Source organism: Eufriesea mexicana, unplaced genomic scaffold, assembly GCF_001483705.2.
Source record: "Eufriesea mexicana isolate 0111107269 unplaced genomic scaffold, ASM148370v2 scaffold1725, whole genome shotgun sequence".
Taxonomy (NCBI): domain Eukaryota; kingdom Metazoa; phylum Arthropoda; class Insecta; order Hymenoptera; family Apidae; genus Eufriesea; species Eufriesea mexicana.
The window spans coordinates 425,188-448,121 of NW_016909819.1; the positions used below are offsets into that span (position 1 = coordinate 425,188).

The 22,934-nt window shown below is 32.4% G+C and overlaps 1 protein-coding gene across 4 annotated transcripts; it reads left to right on the forward strand.

Moving 5' to 3' along the window:
- Window positions 1–2,308: 2,308 nt before the first annotated feature.
- On the forward strand, window positions 2,309–12,688 carry exu (maternal protein exuperantia). Of its 4 annotated transcripts, XM_017901593.1 has the most exons (7): window positions 2,309–2,791; window positions 9,684–9,895; window positions 10,885–11,189; window positions 11,259–11,540; window positions 11,662–11,854; window positions 11,942–12,084; window positions 12,196–12,687. In XM_017901593.1, exons 3-7 carry the CDS (start codon window positions 10,902–10,904, stop codon window positions 12,508–12,510), a joined length of 1,221 nt encoding a protein of 406 aa, XP_017757082.1. In that variant the 5' UTR covers window positions 2,309–2,791; window positions 9,684–9,895; window positions 10,885–10,901; the 3' UTR covers window positions 12,511–12,687. The 4 variants fall into 4 exon arrangements, with proteins under 4 accessions (XP_017757082.1, XP_017757081.1, XP_017757083.1 ...); XM_017901592.1 differs by lacking the exon at window positions 9,684–9,895 and having other exon boundaries at window positions 12,196–12,686; XM_017901594.1 differs by lacking the exons at window positions 2,309–2,791; window positions 9,684–9,895 and adding an exon at window positions 9,954–10,225 and having other exon boundaries at window positions 12,196–12,688.
- The last annotated feature ends 10,246 nt before the right edge of the window (window positions 12,689–22,934 follow it).

Below are 22,934 nucleotides of genomic sequence, written 5' to 3' on the forward strand. Positions count from 1 at the left end.
ATTTAACATTCTTTCAAATATTAAAATAAATATCAGCTGAAATTATTATTTATAATGTAAAATTGTATCTAGTATTTGTATTTTAATCTAATTTTTGAATATGTATATACGAGTGGCAAAAATTCTGTATTTAATCAAAAACAGGTAAAAAATAATTGGAATTTTTTTTACTTAAGTGATAGCTATAATTTCAAAAATATTTAAATAATTTAAGTAATCTTTTATACTATATTTGTTACGTGTAAAAATAATTAATAATAGAAATTAAATTGTCCGTTAAATGTTACGGATTAAAGGTATCTTATTTGTTTAAAAAACATTTGAATCTTTTCTCGTCGCAATTTAATGGAAAATTTGAAAACAACGTGTATTATTTGCATTTACTTCGTGAAAAAGGAATATTTTTACGAATCAACGTCGACTTTTACGATGGAACAACAGATTTCCTAAATTATAATTTCATGAAAAATTATAATTACATACATGAATTCATTAACACGAACTTAATACACTCTTATTAGACGTATTTCATCTTTATGTGCTGGACATTGTTACCGTTATAAATTTTTAATGTCTGCTGTTTATACCGTATCACCTTTTTTAATTAATCTCTTAATTTATACCAAAATTAAAACTACCGAATATAGTTAACCGTGCACACAAAGATTTCATCTAAATTTAAAATTATTTCATCTAAAGTTCCTCTATTAATTAAGCAAAAGTATTATTCCTCGCTGTTTTTCCATTCAGACTTTTCACCTGAAACTTAAACGCGCGCGAGAAGCTGCTTAAAAAATAAACAGAGAAATATAATCGGACGCTATTTTTATCATAATTTGGAGTAAAAGGAGCAAGACCTTCTGCAACTAAGATTGATAATTATATTCTCCTTTTATTAGAACAGCTATTTCACACGAAACTAGCATAATTTCTCGTGAAAATTATTTCGTTTTCCTGCTTCCTTATGTGTCATTTTAATTTTTATATATTATTCTTATCTATCTTTCTTAATAATTTCTTAATAAGATCTTGCAATAAGTTAATAAGTATAATACTCTTGTCCTGTTCTATTTAGAATATCCTTCAGTCATCTAATCCCTATGCCTAAATAAATTATGACTGGAACGAGTACAACACAAATTTTGTCGATTTTTATCATAGAAATTCATCCAATCTACGAATAAATTTGATCACAACTATAAACCTATTACGAGTACGTTCAACTTCCATATATTTGAGTCCATAAGAATGGTCAATAACCTGTATTTTCTACATAAAATTATCAATAGTCTCTTTAACAATCTTCAAATTCTTAATGTTCCTTATCGATCATTTATATTGCACAATTTGTCCCGACTGTCTGTCTCCACATCCAGGTACTCTAACTCTAATCCTCTTCACAGAATCTGCTCTTTGACTAACAGTCTCATTATGAACATGATTAACATTATTGCTCTTGACTCGACATTGGCGTAGGTACTTTAAACCATTGCATTTGCGTATGCTGTGTACTCTATTCTCACTTTATATACAAGGTAGACCATTTAACCCTTTCCACTCGAATGTCACCATATAGTCGCCATTTTATTATTATACATATATTAAATTTGGGTATTTTTCTAAATTAAATTGTACGATAATACGTTCTCATAAAAATGTTTTTGTTTTGATCGAATAGGAGAAAAAATTCCGAGTTGATTGGTGGCCTTCTCAAATATAAATACGAATGCAAAGGGTTAACGCGCTTTCGGCAAATCAATTTTCTTCTTTTTAACAATAAATTTTTGATAAAACTTTCGTTAAAAATTCCGCATTCGACGTTATCGTCTTAATCACTCGTCTTTGTAATTTTCCTTCTCATGTACCTAATCAATTTATCACTATCTCTCGCCATTCGATTTTTTCAAAATTTTACTTCAACAAAATTAATTTCATTACGGTCGATGATACACTGTGAATTTCACGAAAATCAAGCGTCGCCATATTGAAAATTCTCAGACGTCCTACCATTTACGCCAAAATAAATTTCCGATCATTTTCCCGATTATTATTCATTGACATTAATCCAATTAAATCGCAAATAATCAAGGTGGTCGCAGTAATTAACTCAAAGTGTAAATATAAGATGGCATCATACCAGTTCGGGTAAACAAACGAAGAAGTGGTAAACGATGAGAGGTTGAGAAACACTGACATAAAAAATCAGAGACGAGAACGTCCATATGTTAAATTGTTGCGCATCGTGGAGCCGCGGTGTATACTAAACGCGAACAATGCAACCTTATCGCATTGCACGTTGCAAATCGCTCGTATATCAGACACGTTGCAGGTACGTGCAATCTCGCGGTATCTTCTCCTCACGGCGATGCGTCGTTATCATCGGAAGCGTGGCTACCGTGTCGAGTATGCGAGCAAAGTCGATCGCGACCGACTCGAGGAGAGCCGATCGTCGTCGGAATATCTAGAAACAAGAGTGTAACGAAGGATAACAAGTTGAAAGGAGACAATAATAATATGCGAGGCAGCCGAAAACGAAGGGAAGACAACAGACTGTCGAATCTTTACGTCGAAAGGCAACGGTCTTTTGTCTGCGTTTCATGACGTCCACGGAGGTGTCACGGTGAACAGAAAGAATCGGAAGCGAGGAAAAAGAAGTCACGTACGCAGCGATCACGACGAAGAATCGTTTTTTAACGACCGATCATCCGGCCCATCCATCGCGAGAAGAAGAGATTCGCCGGAGCCCCAGCCACCTCCACGACGAGATTCCCAGCCGAGATCGTTCTTTATTGTGAGTCTTTCTTCCATTCAGAATCCCTTTCGCGAGTTCTTTCAATGGTGTGGTTAAATTAAAATAAACGAAACGTTCGTTCGATCGAAAATCGATCGCTGCAGAGAGAGAGACGAATTTCTTCGAGCCGATCGCGTGTTTGGCCTCTAACGACTAGTGACACTGAATTACACGTTTGAGGATGTGCTCGCTGGTAAGATGGATGCTCGATGCTCGTGTTGCTAACGATACGGTTGAATTGAAATAGATTAAACGTTCTTTCGATCGAAAATCGGTCGCGTGATAAGCTCGTTGTGGAAGAAGAGATCATTTTCTCCCGAGCTGATCGCGTGCTTGCTTTTTAACCACTTGCGAAACTGAATTACACGTTCGTGGAAGTATTTGGTAATATGCTGGACTCGTTAGTTCACCCGTCTAGTAATTGTTCCAGCAACTCTCCGTGTAATTTGTTTCTCGTGTAACGCTGTCCTGAGATGAACGGTTTAATTTATACGGTATATGGTAACAAAGAACGAATGTATCAGTTGCTTGGAGACGAACGTATTCTTAAATGTATCACGGCCTTCTGTTTTTAACGAAGAGGCATTTTATGAAAATTTCTCCGAACGTACCAAGTATTTGACGAAGCTTGGACCAATTATTTAATCCTTTGCACTCGAGAAATGAGCCTAAGTCAGCGTTTAATCAGATTTCGAAGATCCATGTTAATTAACATATCAAATCTAAAATAACCTAAGATTTCACTATACAACTTTAATTATTACTAGTAATAATACTAATTTATCGTAATACTGATATATTAAAATAAATATAACAGCAATAATTACAGTGGTATGACGAAAATAATAATCACAGTTACAATTATTTATTCTCAACAAAAATCATCAAAAAGTCTAAAATCAATTATTCCAATTCACTTGTTAATATCAACAACAGCTACGACTATGCTGGAATATCATCATATGTACAACTCTTCATACCTGTTAAAATTTTTCCATAAACCTGTTCTTTGTACCTATATCCACTATCACATACCAATTTCATGTATATATATTCATCAAATTTGATACTAATTTTTATTGAGAAAAAAACAATCTTATTTATTTTCACTCTACAACTGAAATTATTACTACTAATAATACTAATTGATCGTAATACTGATATATTGAAATAAATATAACAGCAATAATTACAGTGGTATGGAATGTCGAAATAAAATAATTTTAAGTCTTAATTTATACCTGTATATCCTTATTTACCATTTCAAAAATATCCTCGACGGTACAGCAGAAAGTTTCTGAATTGCTATTTCTCTGTAACGAAAATAATCACCGAGTGCAAAGGGTTAATTCACAATTCGCCTAATCTTTTTACGAATTTATTCAGATTGGTGAATGATGTATATGTGTACTTGCAGTGAGAGGAACCGGAGCAGAATTTGTCGTCCAATTATACTCCATACTGCTCATTAGAATCACATTATTAAAGTGAAATATTTTTCAACAAACGTAGGAATTCGTATTCCAATTCGCTGTACCCTTTATTATAATACAACTGTTATCAACTTGTTACCATTGCTATCAAAACGTGGATTTTAAGGACTCTGGAATTTTTAATATCTCTCAGAACACTCTGGTAAATGTGAACCTACTTTGCATTGCTAGTGGCAGTTTCTCGAAGGACTTTGCTTTACCTACTTGGCTAATAATTATATGATTATAGGCCAATATTATAATTATTAGCCGAGACTATGATCTTTCGATACCGAGCATCGGTGATGTGCTCGAGTGAGAGAGCATTTACTATTAATCCTAAATACCACGGAAGAATGAGTTGTAAGTTAAGTTTGACACAGAGACTTGACGTGACCGATCCACATTTTCGTGTCATTTTCACTCAAAGGGTTAACAGCCTGCACTCGCGGTCCTCGAAAGAGTTCACAATTTAGTAGCAGCCTGTATATCACGACACACGTAGATACAGCTGACCCACATGTGACTCGTAAACAGCCTTTTCATACCATTTCAACGAACGCTCGAAAAACCTAGAAACTACACATTTCGCGGTATTCCACCTTCGACAAATCATCCTCGAAACGCAGCCAATACACGTATAACTGTGTCGTCGAACAGAATTTACATTTGCCAATGGAAATACACCCACGTTCTTAGCACATTGTACATCGAATGGATTTTAACTGTTACAAGACACGAATACTTTGGAGACAATGTATCGAAAATTTCTTACATTTTATTTAATTTAAGGAAGTACATTATTTATTTTATAAATATATTATTAGTATAGTATAAGTATATTAATTTAGATTAATTAGTTTAATAATAAGTATATTAATGAATTAGTAAGTATATTATATTTATTCTATTAAGTACCAAAATAAAAATTTTATATTTCATCTTAAAATTAAATACCAGATAAAATGAATTAGTAAGTATATTACATTTATTTTATTAAGTACCAAAATAAAAATGTTATATTTTATCTTAAAATTAAATACCAGATAAAAAAGATAATGATAGTAGTAAAATTCCACAATATTGCAGTTCTGGTGTATAATGTGTTGAGATATTTTAAGAATCAGTGACTTCTATATAGCAATTATGCAATACCTACATCAAAGCCTATCACTTAGATATGGATTACGTGTCGCGTTAATTTAGGAAGAGAAATTCAAAGTGCAAAGTGTAGATAAATTTATTTCTTTAAAAGCTTCCAGCATAATGATTAATAACAGTGTAGCCTTGTGTGTTAGTCTGGAACGAAATTGCACTAATCACTGTGTACCATAGGAGAGAAATGAACTTCATGAATGGTCTGATATGATTGATATGAATGAACTTCTTGCTCGTTCCGTGTGAACAAGTGCAGAAAAGATTGAGTAATTGTTTGGGGTTGAAATTCGGTTTCATGAGAGACGTTTGAATGAATTCCAGGAACGTACGTGGTGTTTCAAGTGCAAGGAGATTCGTGGAACGAATATACAAACAACTACTTGATATTTTTGAGATTAGATTAAGGTCGAATTACTCAGTCAGAATAGAAAAATCAACGAATAAACATTTGAATTCTAATAAAATAAACTTCTCGTTTTCACGAGTTAAATAACGAAATTCAAACGATAAGAATGATACATTATCGTTTGAGAAATTAAATTAATTTTAACCCTTTCATTATGGGCTAAAAATACCATAGTTATCTCTTTAATAGCTCATAATACCGAGAATATCGTTTCAACTTTTTAAACGCAACGTTGCAATTGATTAATATACAAATCGATATCATACGTATTAGAAGTGAAAAAATTCAGTTCAACTCTGGCGAAACAAATTTCTTTCTCTGCTAAAAATATTTTCGAAAACAGCCGGGGCTGAAACGTTTAAATAGAATTAAATCGGATCACAAAGCGTCATACGTTACTTTTAAATATACCAATTAAATTAAAGTTCTGATAATACGTCTAACGTTGATAACTCGATAGACATTCCCTCGGATTTTTAAAACGATTCTTAACCCCCCGGGTCTTTGCATTGATCACTCCTCTGCTTTCATCCCTCGTACAATGTTTGCCGATGACGCTATTACATTTGTGAGCGATAAACTGAATATTAATGAAGAGCAAACATGTGAATTCAGCATTCGTTTCCCGATTTTCTCCATTTGTAATCGCTTTCCATACGTTTGAATCTCCGTGTATACCATTATCCCGGCAGACGTGAACCGTTACTCTTGAAACTCTTTGTTCCTTATCCTGAAACGGATTAACTTACAAAATCCGAATTATGAGCACTGAATTTACAAGTTTTTACCAAACAATAGATTCCTGGAACAATAGTCGAGCTAAATAAAATCCTTATCGATAAAAATCTCTGTTTCGTGTACTAGGAAATCTAAAAGCATATCCACCGTATAACATCGAAAATTCGCTCGAAGAAAATGTTTAAACTCGCATAATAATCTGAAAAAAATAGGAAACGAAAAACTTATTTAAGGAACGTTTAAAGACATATAAGGGATGAATATGTTAATACATTTCGTTATTTCAATTTCAGCAAACGTATGTGTACCTACGATAGCCTTTCATTTTCCATTAGCATTTTTTTGCATTTTTTAATTTCACTGAAACACTCTTTTTTCTTTTTTCTTTTTCTATCCAGCCAAGGTGGAAAATGCACTTCTGGAGATACAGAGAGATGATCGATTTTACCATGTTTGCTGAAGCTAGGTTGAATACTAATCAAGCTACCAAGGTGTTTCAATATTCTCTCGCCTATCTTCTCCATTTTTCTCTTTTTTTTTTTTTTCGCTATCGAAATCCATTTCAAAAGCAATCGTGATATTTGAACACGATGTTCGTTATACCGTAACCACTTGAGGAATCATTGACTTCGTTAGGATACAAATTCGATCGTTTCTCCTCTCTCTCTCTCTCTCTCTCTCTCTCTTTCTCTCTTTTTCTCTCCGATCTCATTTTTTCGAATATTCGTGTTCCATCGACTGCACTTAGATCGTAATTATCAACGACAGTTGCAGCAAAGACGAATGATTTTTGTGCCGCAGTATTTCATTGAAATTCCACCGTGCCAACATTCTCTATCAAGCAGTAGTTATGAAACTGTCGAACGTGTACACAAATAGCAAAGCCAGGCTCGAATATTAACCGATCCGCCAATGTGAAATGTTTCGAGCGCATTTTAGTGTTTTTCACTATTTACATGGGATTTTGCTTCTGCCACCGCCTATCGTTAAAAGCGAGTATGACGATTGAGAGAAAGCTTTCAGGTTGAAACTATAACAGATTACTTTTATTTTGTGACAAAATTCGTGAAGTTCAAGAGCTTTGTTTTTGTTTAAATGCCGACGTTTAATTACTGTTTAGATTTTCTCACGAGTAGTTTGTATGATATCCCGTTCACTTTCTGTTATACAGTTAACTCTTTACAATCTTCCATAATTACAATTTTTATGATTTTGATTTTCAGATGAAACAGTTACTGCGAACGTTTTCTTTTCAATTATCGCAATCAAATGATCGAACGTTGAGAATATTATAAGTAATTTTTTATTTTTATCTTTATGGACAATTTTAATGAACAAAATGGAAGTTATTTTTCTAAAGACACGGTGCAATCAGAACTGTTTAATTGAATTTAATAAGGAATTATTTAATCATTTAGACAATTGTTATATGTGTAAGTTAGACAAATGAACAATTATCAAGGCATAAATTTTTGTCGTGTTGTAATGAAAATGAATGTATAGTTTCGCTATTTGCAATTCGCGAACTACGTTGATTTATGAAATATAAAAACAAATCATTTAAACAAGCAATAAAATCTAAGATTTCACTTGACTAATGTTCTGCTAAACTGATTCTGTATAGACTTTACATTAACACATTAACACTTATTAATGCCACGATAAAGAATTGTTCAAAAGTACAACTGGCGATGACATATTACATTTTTCAAATTTATATTATACGTATGAATATGTTTCAAAGATTATATTTTTTCTGTATAAAAATAACAGAAGATCGATTAACGTTTGTATGACAAATTTTTACACGTATAATTATAAGTAATTATAAATAATTATAAAAATAAAAATACAATCGATAACGGTAATAGGTTTATCATAAACGAACGAAAACGTATATTTCCTCGATACGATCTTGAAGGTAACATCTTGGGAAAACTTCGTGGTGCTCCGATGGTAAATTCGTTACCTACAAGAAGCATATGGTAATAAATAATAGCGATATAGTGCTGGCTGTATTGCTACAGCATGTGCATTAGCGTAATGACGGTAATTACCAGTCTACACAATTATTCTTATGATACTATACAGGAACGTGTATCATGAAGATGCATCGTAATGGAAATTTAATCGTACAAAAAATTCAATACCGTGATAGTTGACCGCGTGATTCGCCTTTCAGTTTTCTCGCGTTAAACACCGCGGAGAATTCGATAAATTCGGAACAACCAGCATGGCGGAAATTCCGCGGATAAATGAAAGACAAAAACGAGCCATGGTAAACGTATGACCCAGTTGAAACAATTTATCAGTGATACAAAGCGTGCAGCCCGCACTAAAAAAAAAGATAAATAATAGATAACAAGAGATAAGCTGCAGGCCAATTTATCGCTATCGTCAACAATTTCCCAGAGTGCAACGTGCAAATGAAACTTTATGCAGATGCTTCGCAATAGTCGCGTAAATAAGTACGATTTGGCCGGTTCGCTAATGAATTTTACTTACAAACCAGTTTTCAACGATTCATCTGGAACGATATCGATATGTGGAAGCATGAATTTCTTTTATGCACGGTTGGCCGACATGCAGCCACTTTCATGTTAAATACGAATGACCACACGCATGTTTTTAGATCACGTTCCTATATAACACTCTCGATTCGTTTTCAATGCGTTTAATACAAACGTACCTTCACCTGTCAATCTCCGATGGAAAGTAACGTAAAATAACATCGAGTCGATCAAATTATTTCACAGAATATTCTCGCATAAATCATCCAGCAATAACGATTCAAACATCGCGAGCCACGCAAAATTAATTTTTGTACCGTTCAGCTATTTCGTTATTTCGATCACGTCTAATCCCCTTTAAAGGATTGAATATCGAATCGTTCATTGTTCTTCGAGTCAATATACGTGAGAGATACTTCCAATCGAACATTTCCTAGTTCTATATGTTCACCAACTTTCCATGATCAATGAAGTTACATCAAAGAATAACGCCATTGTATTGAAATACAAGAAACGTATGCATACACAACCGTTTCAATTTGATCGCGTACCGTATTAGCAGATCTCTACTAGACTACAATTGCCAACGACTCTCCTTCACCCAATAGTGACATTAGAACCACGTGACTCAAGATCAAGCACGCAGGCGCAGATCATCGAGCGGGCAGTTTAGTGGCAATCTCGCACGTGTGTTCAAATGAAACTAGCTGCGTTCCAGTAGTTTCCAGTGCCGACGAAGGATTTTCAGTGCTGTCGTCCATTACAATTGTCGAATTAAAAAAATCGGTGAGAAAAAAGGACTGCAGAGATACGTAAATCGGTGAGTGAACGTAGCAAATCTAACATTGAATTGTGGAAACGAAAATACCGAAATCGAGGCTATATATGAATCGCGATCGACCCACGTGTGATGAGAATATATATTGTACATACGTGACACGATTCACCGCGAACTGACGTGTAATGCGTGTTGCATAGACGTCACAGAATCGCAAAAATTTATGCAACATTCAGTTTTCTTAGTGGTAGATCTACTTGTAAAACGAGATACCAGCTGCTAAGACTGTCACTTTTTATCACGTTAATAACGTGACACTGCTCTCGAAAAATTTCTCGTTCTCGATATTAACGATTTATAAATTTACAAAACGTAAGTCTGTGTGTTTCTTTGTTTGCGACAAATATTTTTATCGTCTCGTTCTTGACACACGAGTTCTGTTACACAGACATTTTGGATAAAAGAAGTTACTGTATGTAATAGAGATTACGGTTATTTGATAAATAATTTGTACGTTGATTTTAAAAGGTAAGATAATCGATATTATTCAATGTGTACTCAGCTATTAGTCTTCTGTTCTGATGTATTTGTGTACTGTATTGAATTTCAAGGTCGACCTTGCCGATACCATGTATAATCTTATACTATACGCACGTACCAAAATATCTCGCCCTTGTACAAAAACTGAACGTTCGTTCCAAACATTTGCTGAAGGAAAACTTAGATCAGAGGCTTATAATTTACACGAAAGTTTACATTTTTATATTAATTCCAAATTTAAATATTCTTAATAAATTAATTTTCCCAGTCAATAATAATTAGCAAGATAAAAAATACATTATTTTCAGCATCATATGTATATTGAATGTTAAATATTATTGTATATTTTAATTATAATTAATGTGTCGTTTATTATTATTCATCTGTTAATAACTAATATTAAATTTTATCAATAAAATTTATATTAATTTTATCTTTATATTTTATTCCATGTATAATAGTAAAATATCCTTTTTATATATTGTTTACAGATTATTAATTTAACAAGATGGTATCATCAACAATAGTGGAAAATGGAAAATCCAACACACCAAAGAAACCTTCTGCCGTGGGTATTGATCCAGGCAATTATCGTTTAGTTGGTTGGGATATGGATACAACAGGCAAGAAAGTTATAGATGAAATATGCCAAATAGCTGGATATACACCTAGTTCCTTGTATTCTCAATATGTAATGCCATATAAAGATCTTAATCCTCCAGCTATGAAAAGACATAACATGAAAATTGTAACTATTGGCAAATTTCGTGTACTTAAAGATAATAAAACTAATAAGGTACATATTATAATAAATTTCATAATCATCATGGAAGTACTATTTGTCTTACATTTTATATGTTCATAGGCATTAAAAACTAAAAGTGAAGTGTCTGCATTAACAGACTTTCTAACTTGGTTGTCAGATATGAGTGGAGATGCAACAGATGGTATAATATTAGTGTATCATGAACCACGTAAAGTTATTCCTGCCATGTTAATTGAATCCTTAAAAAAATATAATCTTCTGGAAAGATTTAAGCAAATTGTTAAAGGATTTGCAAATGGATTTAACATTGCTGAAGTAAAATGTGCAAACACAGTTCGTGCATTTTCTCTTAGAACGTTATCTCAAACTTTATTTAACCAGGTAAGTAAAATTTATATGATAGGAAGTATAGTCATTATATGTTAAAAACAAATTCTCATTTGCCAATAAGTAAAAGATAGTTCACTACTATATTTCTAATATAAGATTGTTATAATTTAAGGAAGTACAATTAGATAATGCAAAAGAGAGAGCATGCCTGGCTTTACAAATAGTACAACACTTGAGTTTATTAGAAATTACAAATGGAAACGAAGCAAATGGTAGCGGTGATAGTGATAGTTCTATGAAAAGTACTGTTGAGTTTATTAGGGAATTTGTTCAACCAGTAGAAATAGAAGAACAAGAATATGCAGGTATTTAAAATAAATTAAAAATTATGTGAAAATTCCTTGATTATATAAAATTTTTCAAAAATATGTAATATATTGATCTTATTTTAGAACTGAAAGTAATATTTGAACGTCAAAATAGTTTAAGACCTATTTTTGGATTTCTCTATCGTGTAAATCGTCGAGAACGTCAACAGGTTAGTCCTTTACGACGATTATTAGCTGAAGCAGGAATAGAATATACCCAGTTGCAGGTTCGTACAATTTAAAAAAAATTATTTTTAATCAAATTATATTATGAAAATATATTAAACTGGCGAGATTTCTAATTTAATTGCCGTCTGAATTAATTTATTGCGTTACAGGATGCATGGAGTAACGGAAAAAAAGAAGGTTTAGAGAAGTTAATTAAAGAAAAATTAACTGCAGCTGAAGAGAAAAAAGTCGAAGATTTACTAAGTGTGCTTGAAAGTCACTTCGACCCCGATAAAGAACCTAAATTAAGAATATCGGTAGACAGAAACCAAATAAAAATGGAAAATTCTAATATCAATGACGATAAAGAAAATAACAATAAGTGTGATTCGGGTACAGAAAGTCCGGATACCACTACTTCTAATTCACCACTTAAAATAAAATCCGAATGTTCTGAGAATAGTACAATTATAGCAGAGGAATAAGAGCTCTCGGTTCTTATTTTCAGTGCCTTTTAACTAGGATTATAAGATTTTAATTATAAGATCAATATTGTTATCAGTAACTGAGTTTATAACCATTCCGTTAATTCTTATCGTAACGTTACTCTAGTGTGATAAAGTATGAGTGTTATTTGTTGCAGTATTGTATTTAAGTTTTTATTTTCATTACTGTAACGAAGTATATATTGTATCCTTGATGGATACAGAATTCGACTTAGTTTACAAAAATATGTACAAATAACACATTAATCATTTTTTTTTTTTTTTTTTTTAGTTTGTGATAAGAAAATAATTTAATGTCTGTTTTGTTTAATTATTAATTTTATGCTCATTGATTTTTATTTAATCAGATTAACGTTATAACAAGTGATTGTTTAGAGACTGTCGACATAGAAATATATTTAAACGCTATAGAATTTTTGTTTCTTATTATTTCTGAGATTAGCTGATAATGTTCTTTTTTTTACTTATTGCTAGTAAAGTTTGCGTATAGAGTACATAGTGATATTTTAAGAAAAGAAAGATATATATATTTTTATACCCCAAAAGTTTAGTAAAAAGAATGATGCATAGTGTTGCATTTATACGTTAAATTTTGTTATATTAAACAATGAAATAAAGACTTGAAACTGTAACTTTTCATTTCGATTATTAACATAAACTTAGGTATTTTTTACTTTTGGTTCAACCTCCCTCCCGCCCTCTCTCACTCTCTCTCTCTCTCTTCCCCTCCCTCCCTCTCGTTCTCCCCCTCTTTCTCTAAGAAGATAACAAAATGTAATTTGTAATCAATTAAGCCATACACTACGCAATATATAAAACCACGATAACGGCATATTTAAAAGAAAAACAGCAAAAAATTCAAACATGACTTTTTCTGTTATGAAACGCATCTCGAATCAGTGTAACCATCGAGATAAAGTCAGAAATGAATTAAATATACGAATGCCTATGCAGTGGACCGTTGTATCCGCTTATGGAGTTCCATAAAGCATGCCAAACGCCTCGATGCGTAAACAGGACGGTGCACCGCGTACAGGATTAAAAAAATGTATACTTGCTAAGAAAAGTATCAACATGGATCTCCTTATAACAAAGTAAGACTTAACTGTTTAACGAAAGTTTGTGAACTTGTTGCATTCATCAGCAATTTCTAAGTAAGTAACAGACCATGAAGTATTGTACAAAGGAGTTTGTTTAGAATCTTCTTCACTTCTACAATTTATTAAATTATTATTATAAATATTTAAGAAAGTTATATGCATTTTACTTTTTTCTATTTTTATTCAAACTATTAATTTTAATATAATATTTTTGTACAATATATTTAACATATAATATTAAACGTTAACAGTAATAGTAATTCACAATAAAAAATATAATTAATGTTGATATTATTATATTAGTAAAATATAACTGATAATCAATAATTAATAAGCAATTAAGATGTTAAAATGATATGTGTCTAGTAATAATTATAAAAAAGAATGTTGTGATAATAGTTATTTACGTGTATTCTAAGATATCGGACACTCAACTTCGTCTTATTAATTTCTTTCCATAGACAGCGAACCGTAAAGCACAAAATACACTTACTGCATCACAATTACTGTAACAGGCAGCGAAAAGGAAATTACTGCTACTCAGAGGCTCGTTAATTGTAAGCCCGTAACCATAAGAAAGTATAGCGATAAGAAACTTTTTAATTGAAAAATTGCACATTTCACAAAAAAAGATATCAAATGTTAGTAGAGCGTGTTTTAATACCTTATATGACGTTTATTTGAGATTTTTCTCACATGTTAAACATGTGATACTTTTTTAGACGCTGAAATAAGACGAAAAATTTTCCGATCGCTTTATTGTTTTATGATAAAAAATTACATAATTAATATCAGTTTGCAAAAGACAATATGCCATTTCCATGACCACAACACATTTAAGCTATTCCGGACAATACTTAACACTCTGACATGTGAACACGTTTTTGCTATTTTATTGCATCATAATCCTTTACTTTTTGCAGGTCTCGGATTTCTGCGTCAGCGGAATTTTCGACTTCCGAATACCTATTGTTCATCCGTCTCGATTTTAAGATTCATAGACAAACATAATTACACATATAACAGCTAGGAAAGCATGACAAATAATTACGATAATAAGCTTCGATGATTATTTCATCTTTTTATTTCTATTCGAAACTTGAATTATATCGTAATGATTCCTATCACATTAACGAATTTTATTACTCTTTTACACAAATAGAAGCTCTGTGTTCCTGTTTGAAAAAAATTGCAAGCAGTTCCGCGAAATTACCTCATTAGAGACCATAATTACTTAATTATTTTACACCTAAAAAATATTTGATATATAAATTAATCTATCTCTATTACTTTGCACGTTAAATTTCATAATTTTGTAGGAGAATTTAATTTTAATTTATATTTCTTTATTATTTAAAATAGAAACTCGAATTACTTTTTATTCAATATGCTTTACACAAAAGTACATTATAAAACCTACTATACATAACCCCAACGCAAAATTTTAGGTTACCTTAATGCATCAAAATTGTATTCTAAAACCTACCAACTTTTAACTTCGTATTTCAAAATTATGTTCTTAAAGTTACTGCTCACAGTTTAAAGCAAAACAAACTTTTTTATCAAATTGTAAGTTAGACTGATAGAACCGTTAATCAACAGCTTGAGCATGATAAACAAAGGCAAGAAAAAGATGGTGCAGAATTTGCGCGCATTTACGGTTTCAGTTTTCATTGTCGACACTTTCGTAATATGCAGGTAACGGATATATTTTCCGTCCTGAAGCGTAACAAATGATAACGGTCAACAATTATTGCTTAAACTTCTAGCAAGTGGGACTATATAACAAACGTACTTACGAAGAATATATTCTTACCACTACTAAAAAGAATTCCACGTTCAGGAAGTGTCAAATAAAATAAGTGAATAGGCGCAATTCGATTTTTATTAAAAAACAATTATTTCGTGACATACAGGTTGTTGGCAATAATTCACTTCCACGGGACTTAGGCAAACAGAAAACAACCGGAAAGCAATTTTCCGGAGAATCTCGATGCGTTCGAACGCATGACATTGCATTGTATTGCATTAGTCTCACTCAATCAGTGACAGGTACGATAAACTGGCACGAAAATGACAACCAACACGACGTCATTCTCACTTTTTAGGTAACTATCAGACGCAACTAATAAAAAAAAAAAAAAAAATAAAATGTAACTAATGACACAGAAATTTCGTTACTTATATCAGTGTTTGGTTAGAGTTCGTTAAAGCATAGAGAAAGGGATTATATGATGAGATGAACGATCAAACTATGCTATTGGTCAACGAGATAAGTCAGAAAGAAAGAAACAAATACCCAATCGATAAAGTAAATCGAACGGCAATATTCACAGTGGAATAAAGATAGATACTGATTCGTTTCATTAAACGAAGTATGTATACATATATATACTACATAACATACATCAGTCGTAGACATATCGAACAAAAAAGGAGGCATCTTTACAAAGAACAGTAATAAAAACTAAAAGAAAGTTTTAGTAGGTAGGCAAGGAATGAAAGGTGCGGATGTGAAGAATTAATTACACTGTTTACAGATTGTTAAATGGAACAATTACATTATGTTTTCAAATAACTTAGAAAAGTTAATTAAGTTCCTACAAATTAATCTTCCAGATGATATCGCAATGATGTGATTTATTACTGTACACTTGAAATTGAATAATTTTATAATTACGAAAATGATATATGTATTTGACTTAATTAAATAAGATTAGAAGGTATAAAAATTTAAATATACTCTATTTTAACATCATATTGAAACTTAACAGTCATTTCAAAATAAAGAATATTAAAACATTTGTTACCTACATTTTTAATATTTTATATAATTTTCCCATTATCCAAATAAACTTCAGCAGTGTTCCAATGTGTTTGATCGAATACTGGCATTGACCCAAAATCGACACACCGGAAAAGTCAGCAACCGGCTAAGCAATTCACCTTTTATGCATGTCAGAATCACGTAATGTTTCGCGATTCCGCCAGTTCACTGAGGCTTCCTAGACTGGAATGCTTTGACGAGTGAAAGAAACCGAAATGAAATTTTGATTCGTAATAAGAATGCTTCACGCATAACGAACACTTCTATTTTTAGTTAAAGATTGCATCCACGTCCAATGGAATCAAACAGGAAAATAAATAAAATATAAAAACTCACCATTGAAAATAACCACCTTGATTTCTTTTGTATTTGCACAAATGTTTTGCTACGTTTTCCTTTATGTATGCATCATCCTTTCGTTGTCTGAAAAATATTAGATAAAATGTGTTAATTGTGTTAAATGTGTTAAATGTGAAATTGCTTCTTTCTAATTATTTGTTCGATGTTTTCATGAAAAAAAAAGATAAGGAAAGATCAAATAAAATATTCGAAAAATGCGAGATTTTGGAAAGTAAAGAAATAAACCTATAAGGATACCTTGCAAACATTAATTTCTCTAATATTTCTCATATTTCCAATCTTCTATTTTAAAAATATCATTGTTGCTCCAAACTAACAGCCACCCTCTTTCCAGATGAAAACAGGGAACCATGAACCAGATCATTATGACGAAACCAGTACAATTGTTTAACCTTTCCTAATGAAATCTCTAAAAAAGGAAGAGAAATGAGGAAAAAGAAGAACAGCAAAGCAACTCAACAAAAGCAAGCCCAAAGGGAGATTGAGGAGTCGCCGTGTCCGCTCGAGGCCGTCACTGTTCACGAAGAGGACGCGGTAAGGATGGTTGTTAGCGGAGGCAGCAAGCATGCATTAACAGTACTCTGGATGGGCCGGTGGTTCTCTGGTTCCTTGATTTCCGTTCCTCCCCTCCAGGAGACGGTACCCGTTGGAGGAACATTTACCACGGAGGGAGAATTCTTGCGAGGTACACACGCCTCAGTTCATCGGGAATCTTCGTCAAAATTGCATCCCTCTCTGTGCAATCCCTTTAGCAGGAAGTGTGTTCTCGCGTGTTTCAGCCTTACGATCAAAGAACAAGGATAAGAAAGAGGAAGCACGTTGGATCATGTGGACCGTCCTGATTGCCGGATTTTGCACGGTGGGTGTCAGCTTCCGACATTTTTATTCCTTCGCTGTGCCAGGGGCTGTGTGAAATCTGGACCCCCAATGGATTTCCGTTTTAAAGCTATTGATCTCGCGTCTGACACTTGTCATTGATTACGCGGCGAGATTTATTTGGGATCACGTTCGCCGGAAGAATGAATTTTATAACTGTATAATAACTCGATTTCTCAACCGGTCGTTTCTCTTATTTCCCTGTATTACTTCTTAACGTTATGTTAGAACTTTGTCGATTCTTGGACGAGCGAATTATAGAATTTTGTTTCCACGTGTTTCTTTGACGTTATAAACTTATAAGAAAACTTGTACATTCCTCAGTAGTATTGGAATAATAATGACTTTGTCCGCGTAGCAGAAAAGTAAAATTTAATTTCCATAAGAAGGCTCCAAGTATAATCTTCAGAACACGTTCCACGTCGAAATGTTAACTCTGATCTCTTTAACGCGTTCGGTGCAAACGGTATTCTATCAAACTTTTTCAATTCCGACTTTTCTTTTAAATTACGGTCTTAGAAGTCACAAATAAATGAATCGAAATCCGAAAACAGTAGCCAAGGGAACAACTTAGATGCAAAAAGATTCGATTCACCGAATTAATTAAAAATGTCTTGCATAAATCTATATATGTGCAATTCTGAATGTATATAACATTTAATATATTTTATATTCCTTTCATTTTATTCATCCGTATACGAAATAATTGATGCAATAAATTATCTGAAAAAATGAAAGAAAAATAAATAAGCCATATATTTTATTCAAAATAGATGTACATTTATATTATCTCAAGGTAGAAGCTGAGACATGCGATTCCCGTTCATTAATAACTTCAAAGTCTCTTAACCAACAAGCTATTCAAGAAGCTATTAGCCTATAGAGAACCTCGCGTATAAAAATAACTCAGTGTCACCCTGCCAAAAATGCGGAAAAAGTGAGAAATAAGAAGAGAATTTATGGCGTCATAAAAAGACGGTTACGGTTCTTTCGTAAAAAAGAGGAAACCGAAAAAATGTACATGTATGTATATACATAGTTATCTAGGAGGCAATCTCGAGAGAAGCAGGGAGGCCCGTTTCACGTAACAGATTCGGCTGTTTGTCTCTTCCCGTTAACTTTCTGCACATCAATCGAATCGGAGCGAACAGCATTCGCATGTAACACTTTACGTAAATTCTTTCGCACTTGTCTCGTGCGAAACAACTTCTATAACTTCCATCGTTTAGCTTTCGTTTATTGGTACTTCTAATTACATATACTGAATATGTATAAGTATCTAGAAAATATCGTGTACCTGTATAACAGTGTGTGATTAAATCTAGGCCAAATTATTAGTCCAACTGCTTTCACTGTAGGTAATGAAGGATATTTAGATAATTGAACTGGAAATCACGTTACAAATACTTTTTAGAATTTTGTTGTTCAATTTTAATACTGATTGATCCATATATTAATTTTTGTCTTCTTTTCATTAACGTCCTCTGAAGTGGTTGATATTAGCAACCTGTTTCTTACTTTTCAAAATAATGGTAGCTTTTAGAAGAGATGACTATGAAAAAGAAAATGATTTTGTAACAGCAAAATATGTGTGTCATATTAAGCGATTTACTACACTTATTATTTACCTGCACACGGCTATTATTTTTTTATAAACCTCATTCTTGAAGCTATCAGAAATTTTACAAAGTTACCAAGAAAATGGGAATTTAAGAATTCTTCTATCTCTGTGCTTGCTTCTCTGCACATAAAATATAACTGATTAATTCTTTCTCGAGAACAAAATATTTTTGATTTGATGTTTTCTTAAACACCGACTTAAGGAAAAATAATTTTATATTGAATTTAAAACTTACTTTAGTAAAAATCCGTTTTCATGATTCGTCTGGTAAATTTGTCTTTATAATTGCAATGGATCTAGAATACACGACATAAGTGTACTTATATACGATATCATCTTTTGTTCCAATGTATATTCATTTATAAATTGTTATAGTATAATTACAGCTTCATACCTTCCTTTATCTGTCGTGCACTATATTTTACAAAATTAAAATCAGAAAATCCTTTAAACTAATCGTTTTTCGACGCGAATTCTTTACTATTCTCCCTTAAATAAGTAAAAGAGTTTAGGACCCATCAATTGGTATGTAAAATAAGTAGAAATAACCTTCTCTTTAAAATATCTTCATTTCTGGAACAGACATATGCAGTATGTGTTCCACTGTTTGAAATCATTTCATTTTGCGTAATGAAATCTTTTTCCTACCCTGTAGAGTTTTAAAGCTACGGCTCGGTTTAGTTGTATAGCACATTCTGTATAACTATAAAAATTGAATATAAATAGAAGGTGAAAATGTGGAACAAGTGTATCTCCGCTTAAAAACGAGACGAGTAGAGAATACGATACACGAGATGCATGTTCGGAATTGTAAGGATTTTTCTATTAAAGTTGAGTTGCATCCACAGGATTTTGTCATTTCTGCTTCTCCTCTGGCCCTTTAAAATATGAAAAAATGAATGGAAATGGAACGACTATGTCCGAGATACTGATACGTAAACGACTGCAGGAATTACCTTACAGTTGCGGCACTCGAAAAAGTCAAGTGCTACGGTCGGTTTCGATAAGCAACAATTTATATGAAGTAAATACAAATATGCCGATACGCTGCCCCTATTACCGTCGTCGAGTTCGCCATTGCTATTATCGCTATAATCACTTCTATTACTATTCACAGTCTAAATTGAATTTCGTGACACACAGACCAACGTCGCGTTCGTTCGTACGAAGGACTGGTGCCAACCAATCGATCGAAAAAACATTAACGTTTCGATAAAAGTCCTATCGACCGGTTGCAATCCATAGTTTGGCATTCAATTTAAAACAAGGCTTGATCAAACTTCTATTAACTCCACAAATTGGATACCTCGACTGTCATAACCACGCAGTAACAGGACGGCTCTCTTATTTTTCCCTTCCAACCGGACGACTTCTTCTTTAATGCGAATAGTTTCCGTTTAACGATTCGGAAATCATCGTCGAACGTTCCAATTCCATCGAAATTACATCTATCCTCCAGCGAGGGTGGGTGAAAACTTTGTATTTCGCGTCGTTTGCTTCACTCGTGCTCGATTAAAGTGCTCTTACAATAACAGTTTCCAACGCACGCCATATTGGCCAAATGATGGCTGGACACTTATATTATCCTGTTAACTGCATCGCTCCCTAAATCAGAAATCTGATAACGATGAATTTATTCGTCTTAGTTCATTAAGATATAAATACGAGGTTTCCATAAGTAATTCTAAAGACTTCTTCTTGATTTCTTTAATTTCGATGTCATTCGATGGAGCTGAATGGTTAGCATTTTAGAGATAACCGATGAATCCACGAAGGTTGAGGAAAATTAAAGGAAAAAGAATTTTGGCTTAATTTCAGAATTATTCCTGTGTAAAGGATATAAAAGTATAGCTCATCGTGTCCCTTGCCTGTGGTCTCCAACTATAATAATACATTAAAAATTAAACAAGATTCTCTGGGTGAATAAATTATTGCAGTAGAATTTTACTTATCTGGAGAACACAGCGGAGAACACAACAGTTCAGGTAACTGAATATTTCATGTAATTGGAGTTCACTATAATTTTTCGTTCAAATAAGCGGAGTACATATTCGAATAACTGTATTTGAAAATACGTTTGCCAATTCCTTTTACTCATGCAAGCAGAATTGTAAGAATTCGTATAATTAAAGTAACGATCGTTAATAGAGATGTCGAAAATAATAATACGATACTTGCATTGTCCAGTTACGTTTCTTTTCTGCAGTTAAACGACTAAGAACCAAAATGCGGTCCAACGACATCGAAATTCAATATTTCCCTGGTGTTTACAATTTTGTAACACGTTATTTATTAATTAATGTAATAACGTGAAGGGACTTATGAATTATTTATAATTTTATGTGATTTAATATCGTGCTTGTTAATATGCATGTAGTTGACACAGATAAACCGAGTAATTTATCAGCCCGGTTTGAAATCGTTAATTATGTCATTACGTTTAAATTTTAAATCATCACGTTTTCCCACTTTAACGCGAGCTTCTGCGTAAAATCGATCGTTTCACATCGATATTTATTCAAGATTTAAAAATAAAAATCGAGAAATGCATGGCAATTAAAATTTCCTAAAATAAACTGATGTATTTTTATCAAATTACAAGAGATTTTGTCTGAACGAATCACTTGCGAAGGTGCTTCAGCTCGATGATTTTTATAATTTTCGTGTAATTTTTTGAAGACTATCTCGGAATCTAAAGTATACACACTCTGAAGATCGATTTTTGAACATTTATATTTCTATTATACTTCTACGAACATTGTATATATACTTGAGTGCTAATTTAGATAAAACCTACTTAATGAGCGATAAGTCAATTTAATTTTACGTAAAATTTGTTGATTTTATATTATGACAATCGGTATTTAATTATTACAGTGTTTAATACAGTATGAAAAATAGTTGATATTATTTTCTATCGTATGCACATTCAGTGCTTTCGAATAGTTATAGAAAAGAATAATTTGGTAAATCATATTATTTGTATAATATTTGCAGATCTGAAATTGCCGCTTTCCGATGTATAATAATTAACGTTTATCAGCATGATAAAAGGCCTGGCATTAGCAAATGAATGTTCCACTCAATTGATATTGCAATATTAATTATGATGACATCCACCGCACTATATATTTTACGTATGTATATGTGCCATAACGATGCTGTGGTTGATATATAGCTAAAATTTAATTGTTATCTAACAAAATTATCGGTTACAAATTCCAGTATTATATAAATATTTATTAATTAATTCGCTTCATTAATTTGAATTTAATGCACGTATAAATGAAAGTTCATATTTCAAATTTTGTTCAAATTAAATAAATGTTTTAATTCACTCTTCGCCGAATGTTAAATTCATGGTAATTTGAATAATAATTTTTCCAGATATTAACATGACAGGTATTTCGCAGAGTAGATGTCTCGTGAAATAGTTCCAAATACTGGTCTTTCCGACTAGAATTATCTTATCGATAAAACTCCGATAATATTTCTATCCGCTTATCTATCGCAATATTTTAAAGCAGCAATAGATAATTTATTTCTAAGCAATACTACTATACCTCGAATTCTTCAAAAAATAAATATTATACGGAATACAAACTGAATGTCATTAACA

What these genes read in the sequence shown, in the direction of transcription:
- exu (XM_017901593.1), top strand. Translation starts at nt 10,902, where the DNA reads ATGGTATCATCAACAATAGTGGAAAATGGAAAATCCAACACACCAAAG. An exon ending in AAGATAATAAAACTAATAAG is followed by an intron (nt 11,190 to 11,258) that starts GTACATATTATA and finishes ATATGTTCATAG; the next exon opens with GCATTAAAAACTAAAAGTGA. An exon ending in TAGAATATACCCAGTTGCAG is followed by an intron (nt 12,085 to 12,195) that starts GTTCGTACAATT and finishes ATTGCGTTACAG; the next exon opens with GATGCATGGAGTAACGGAAA.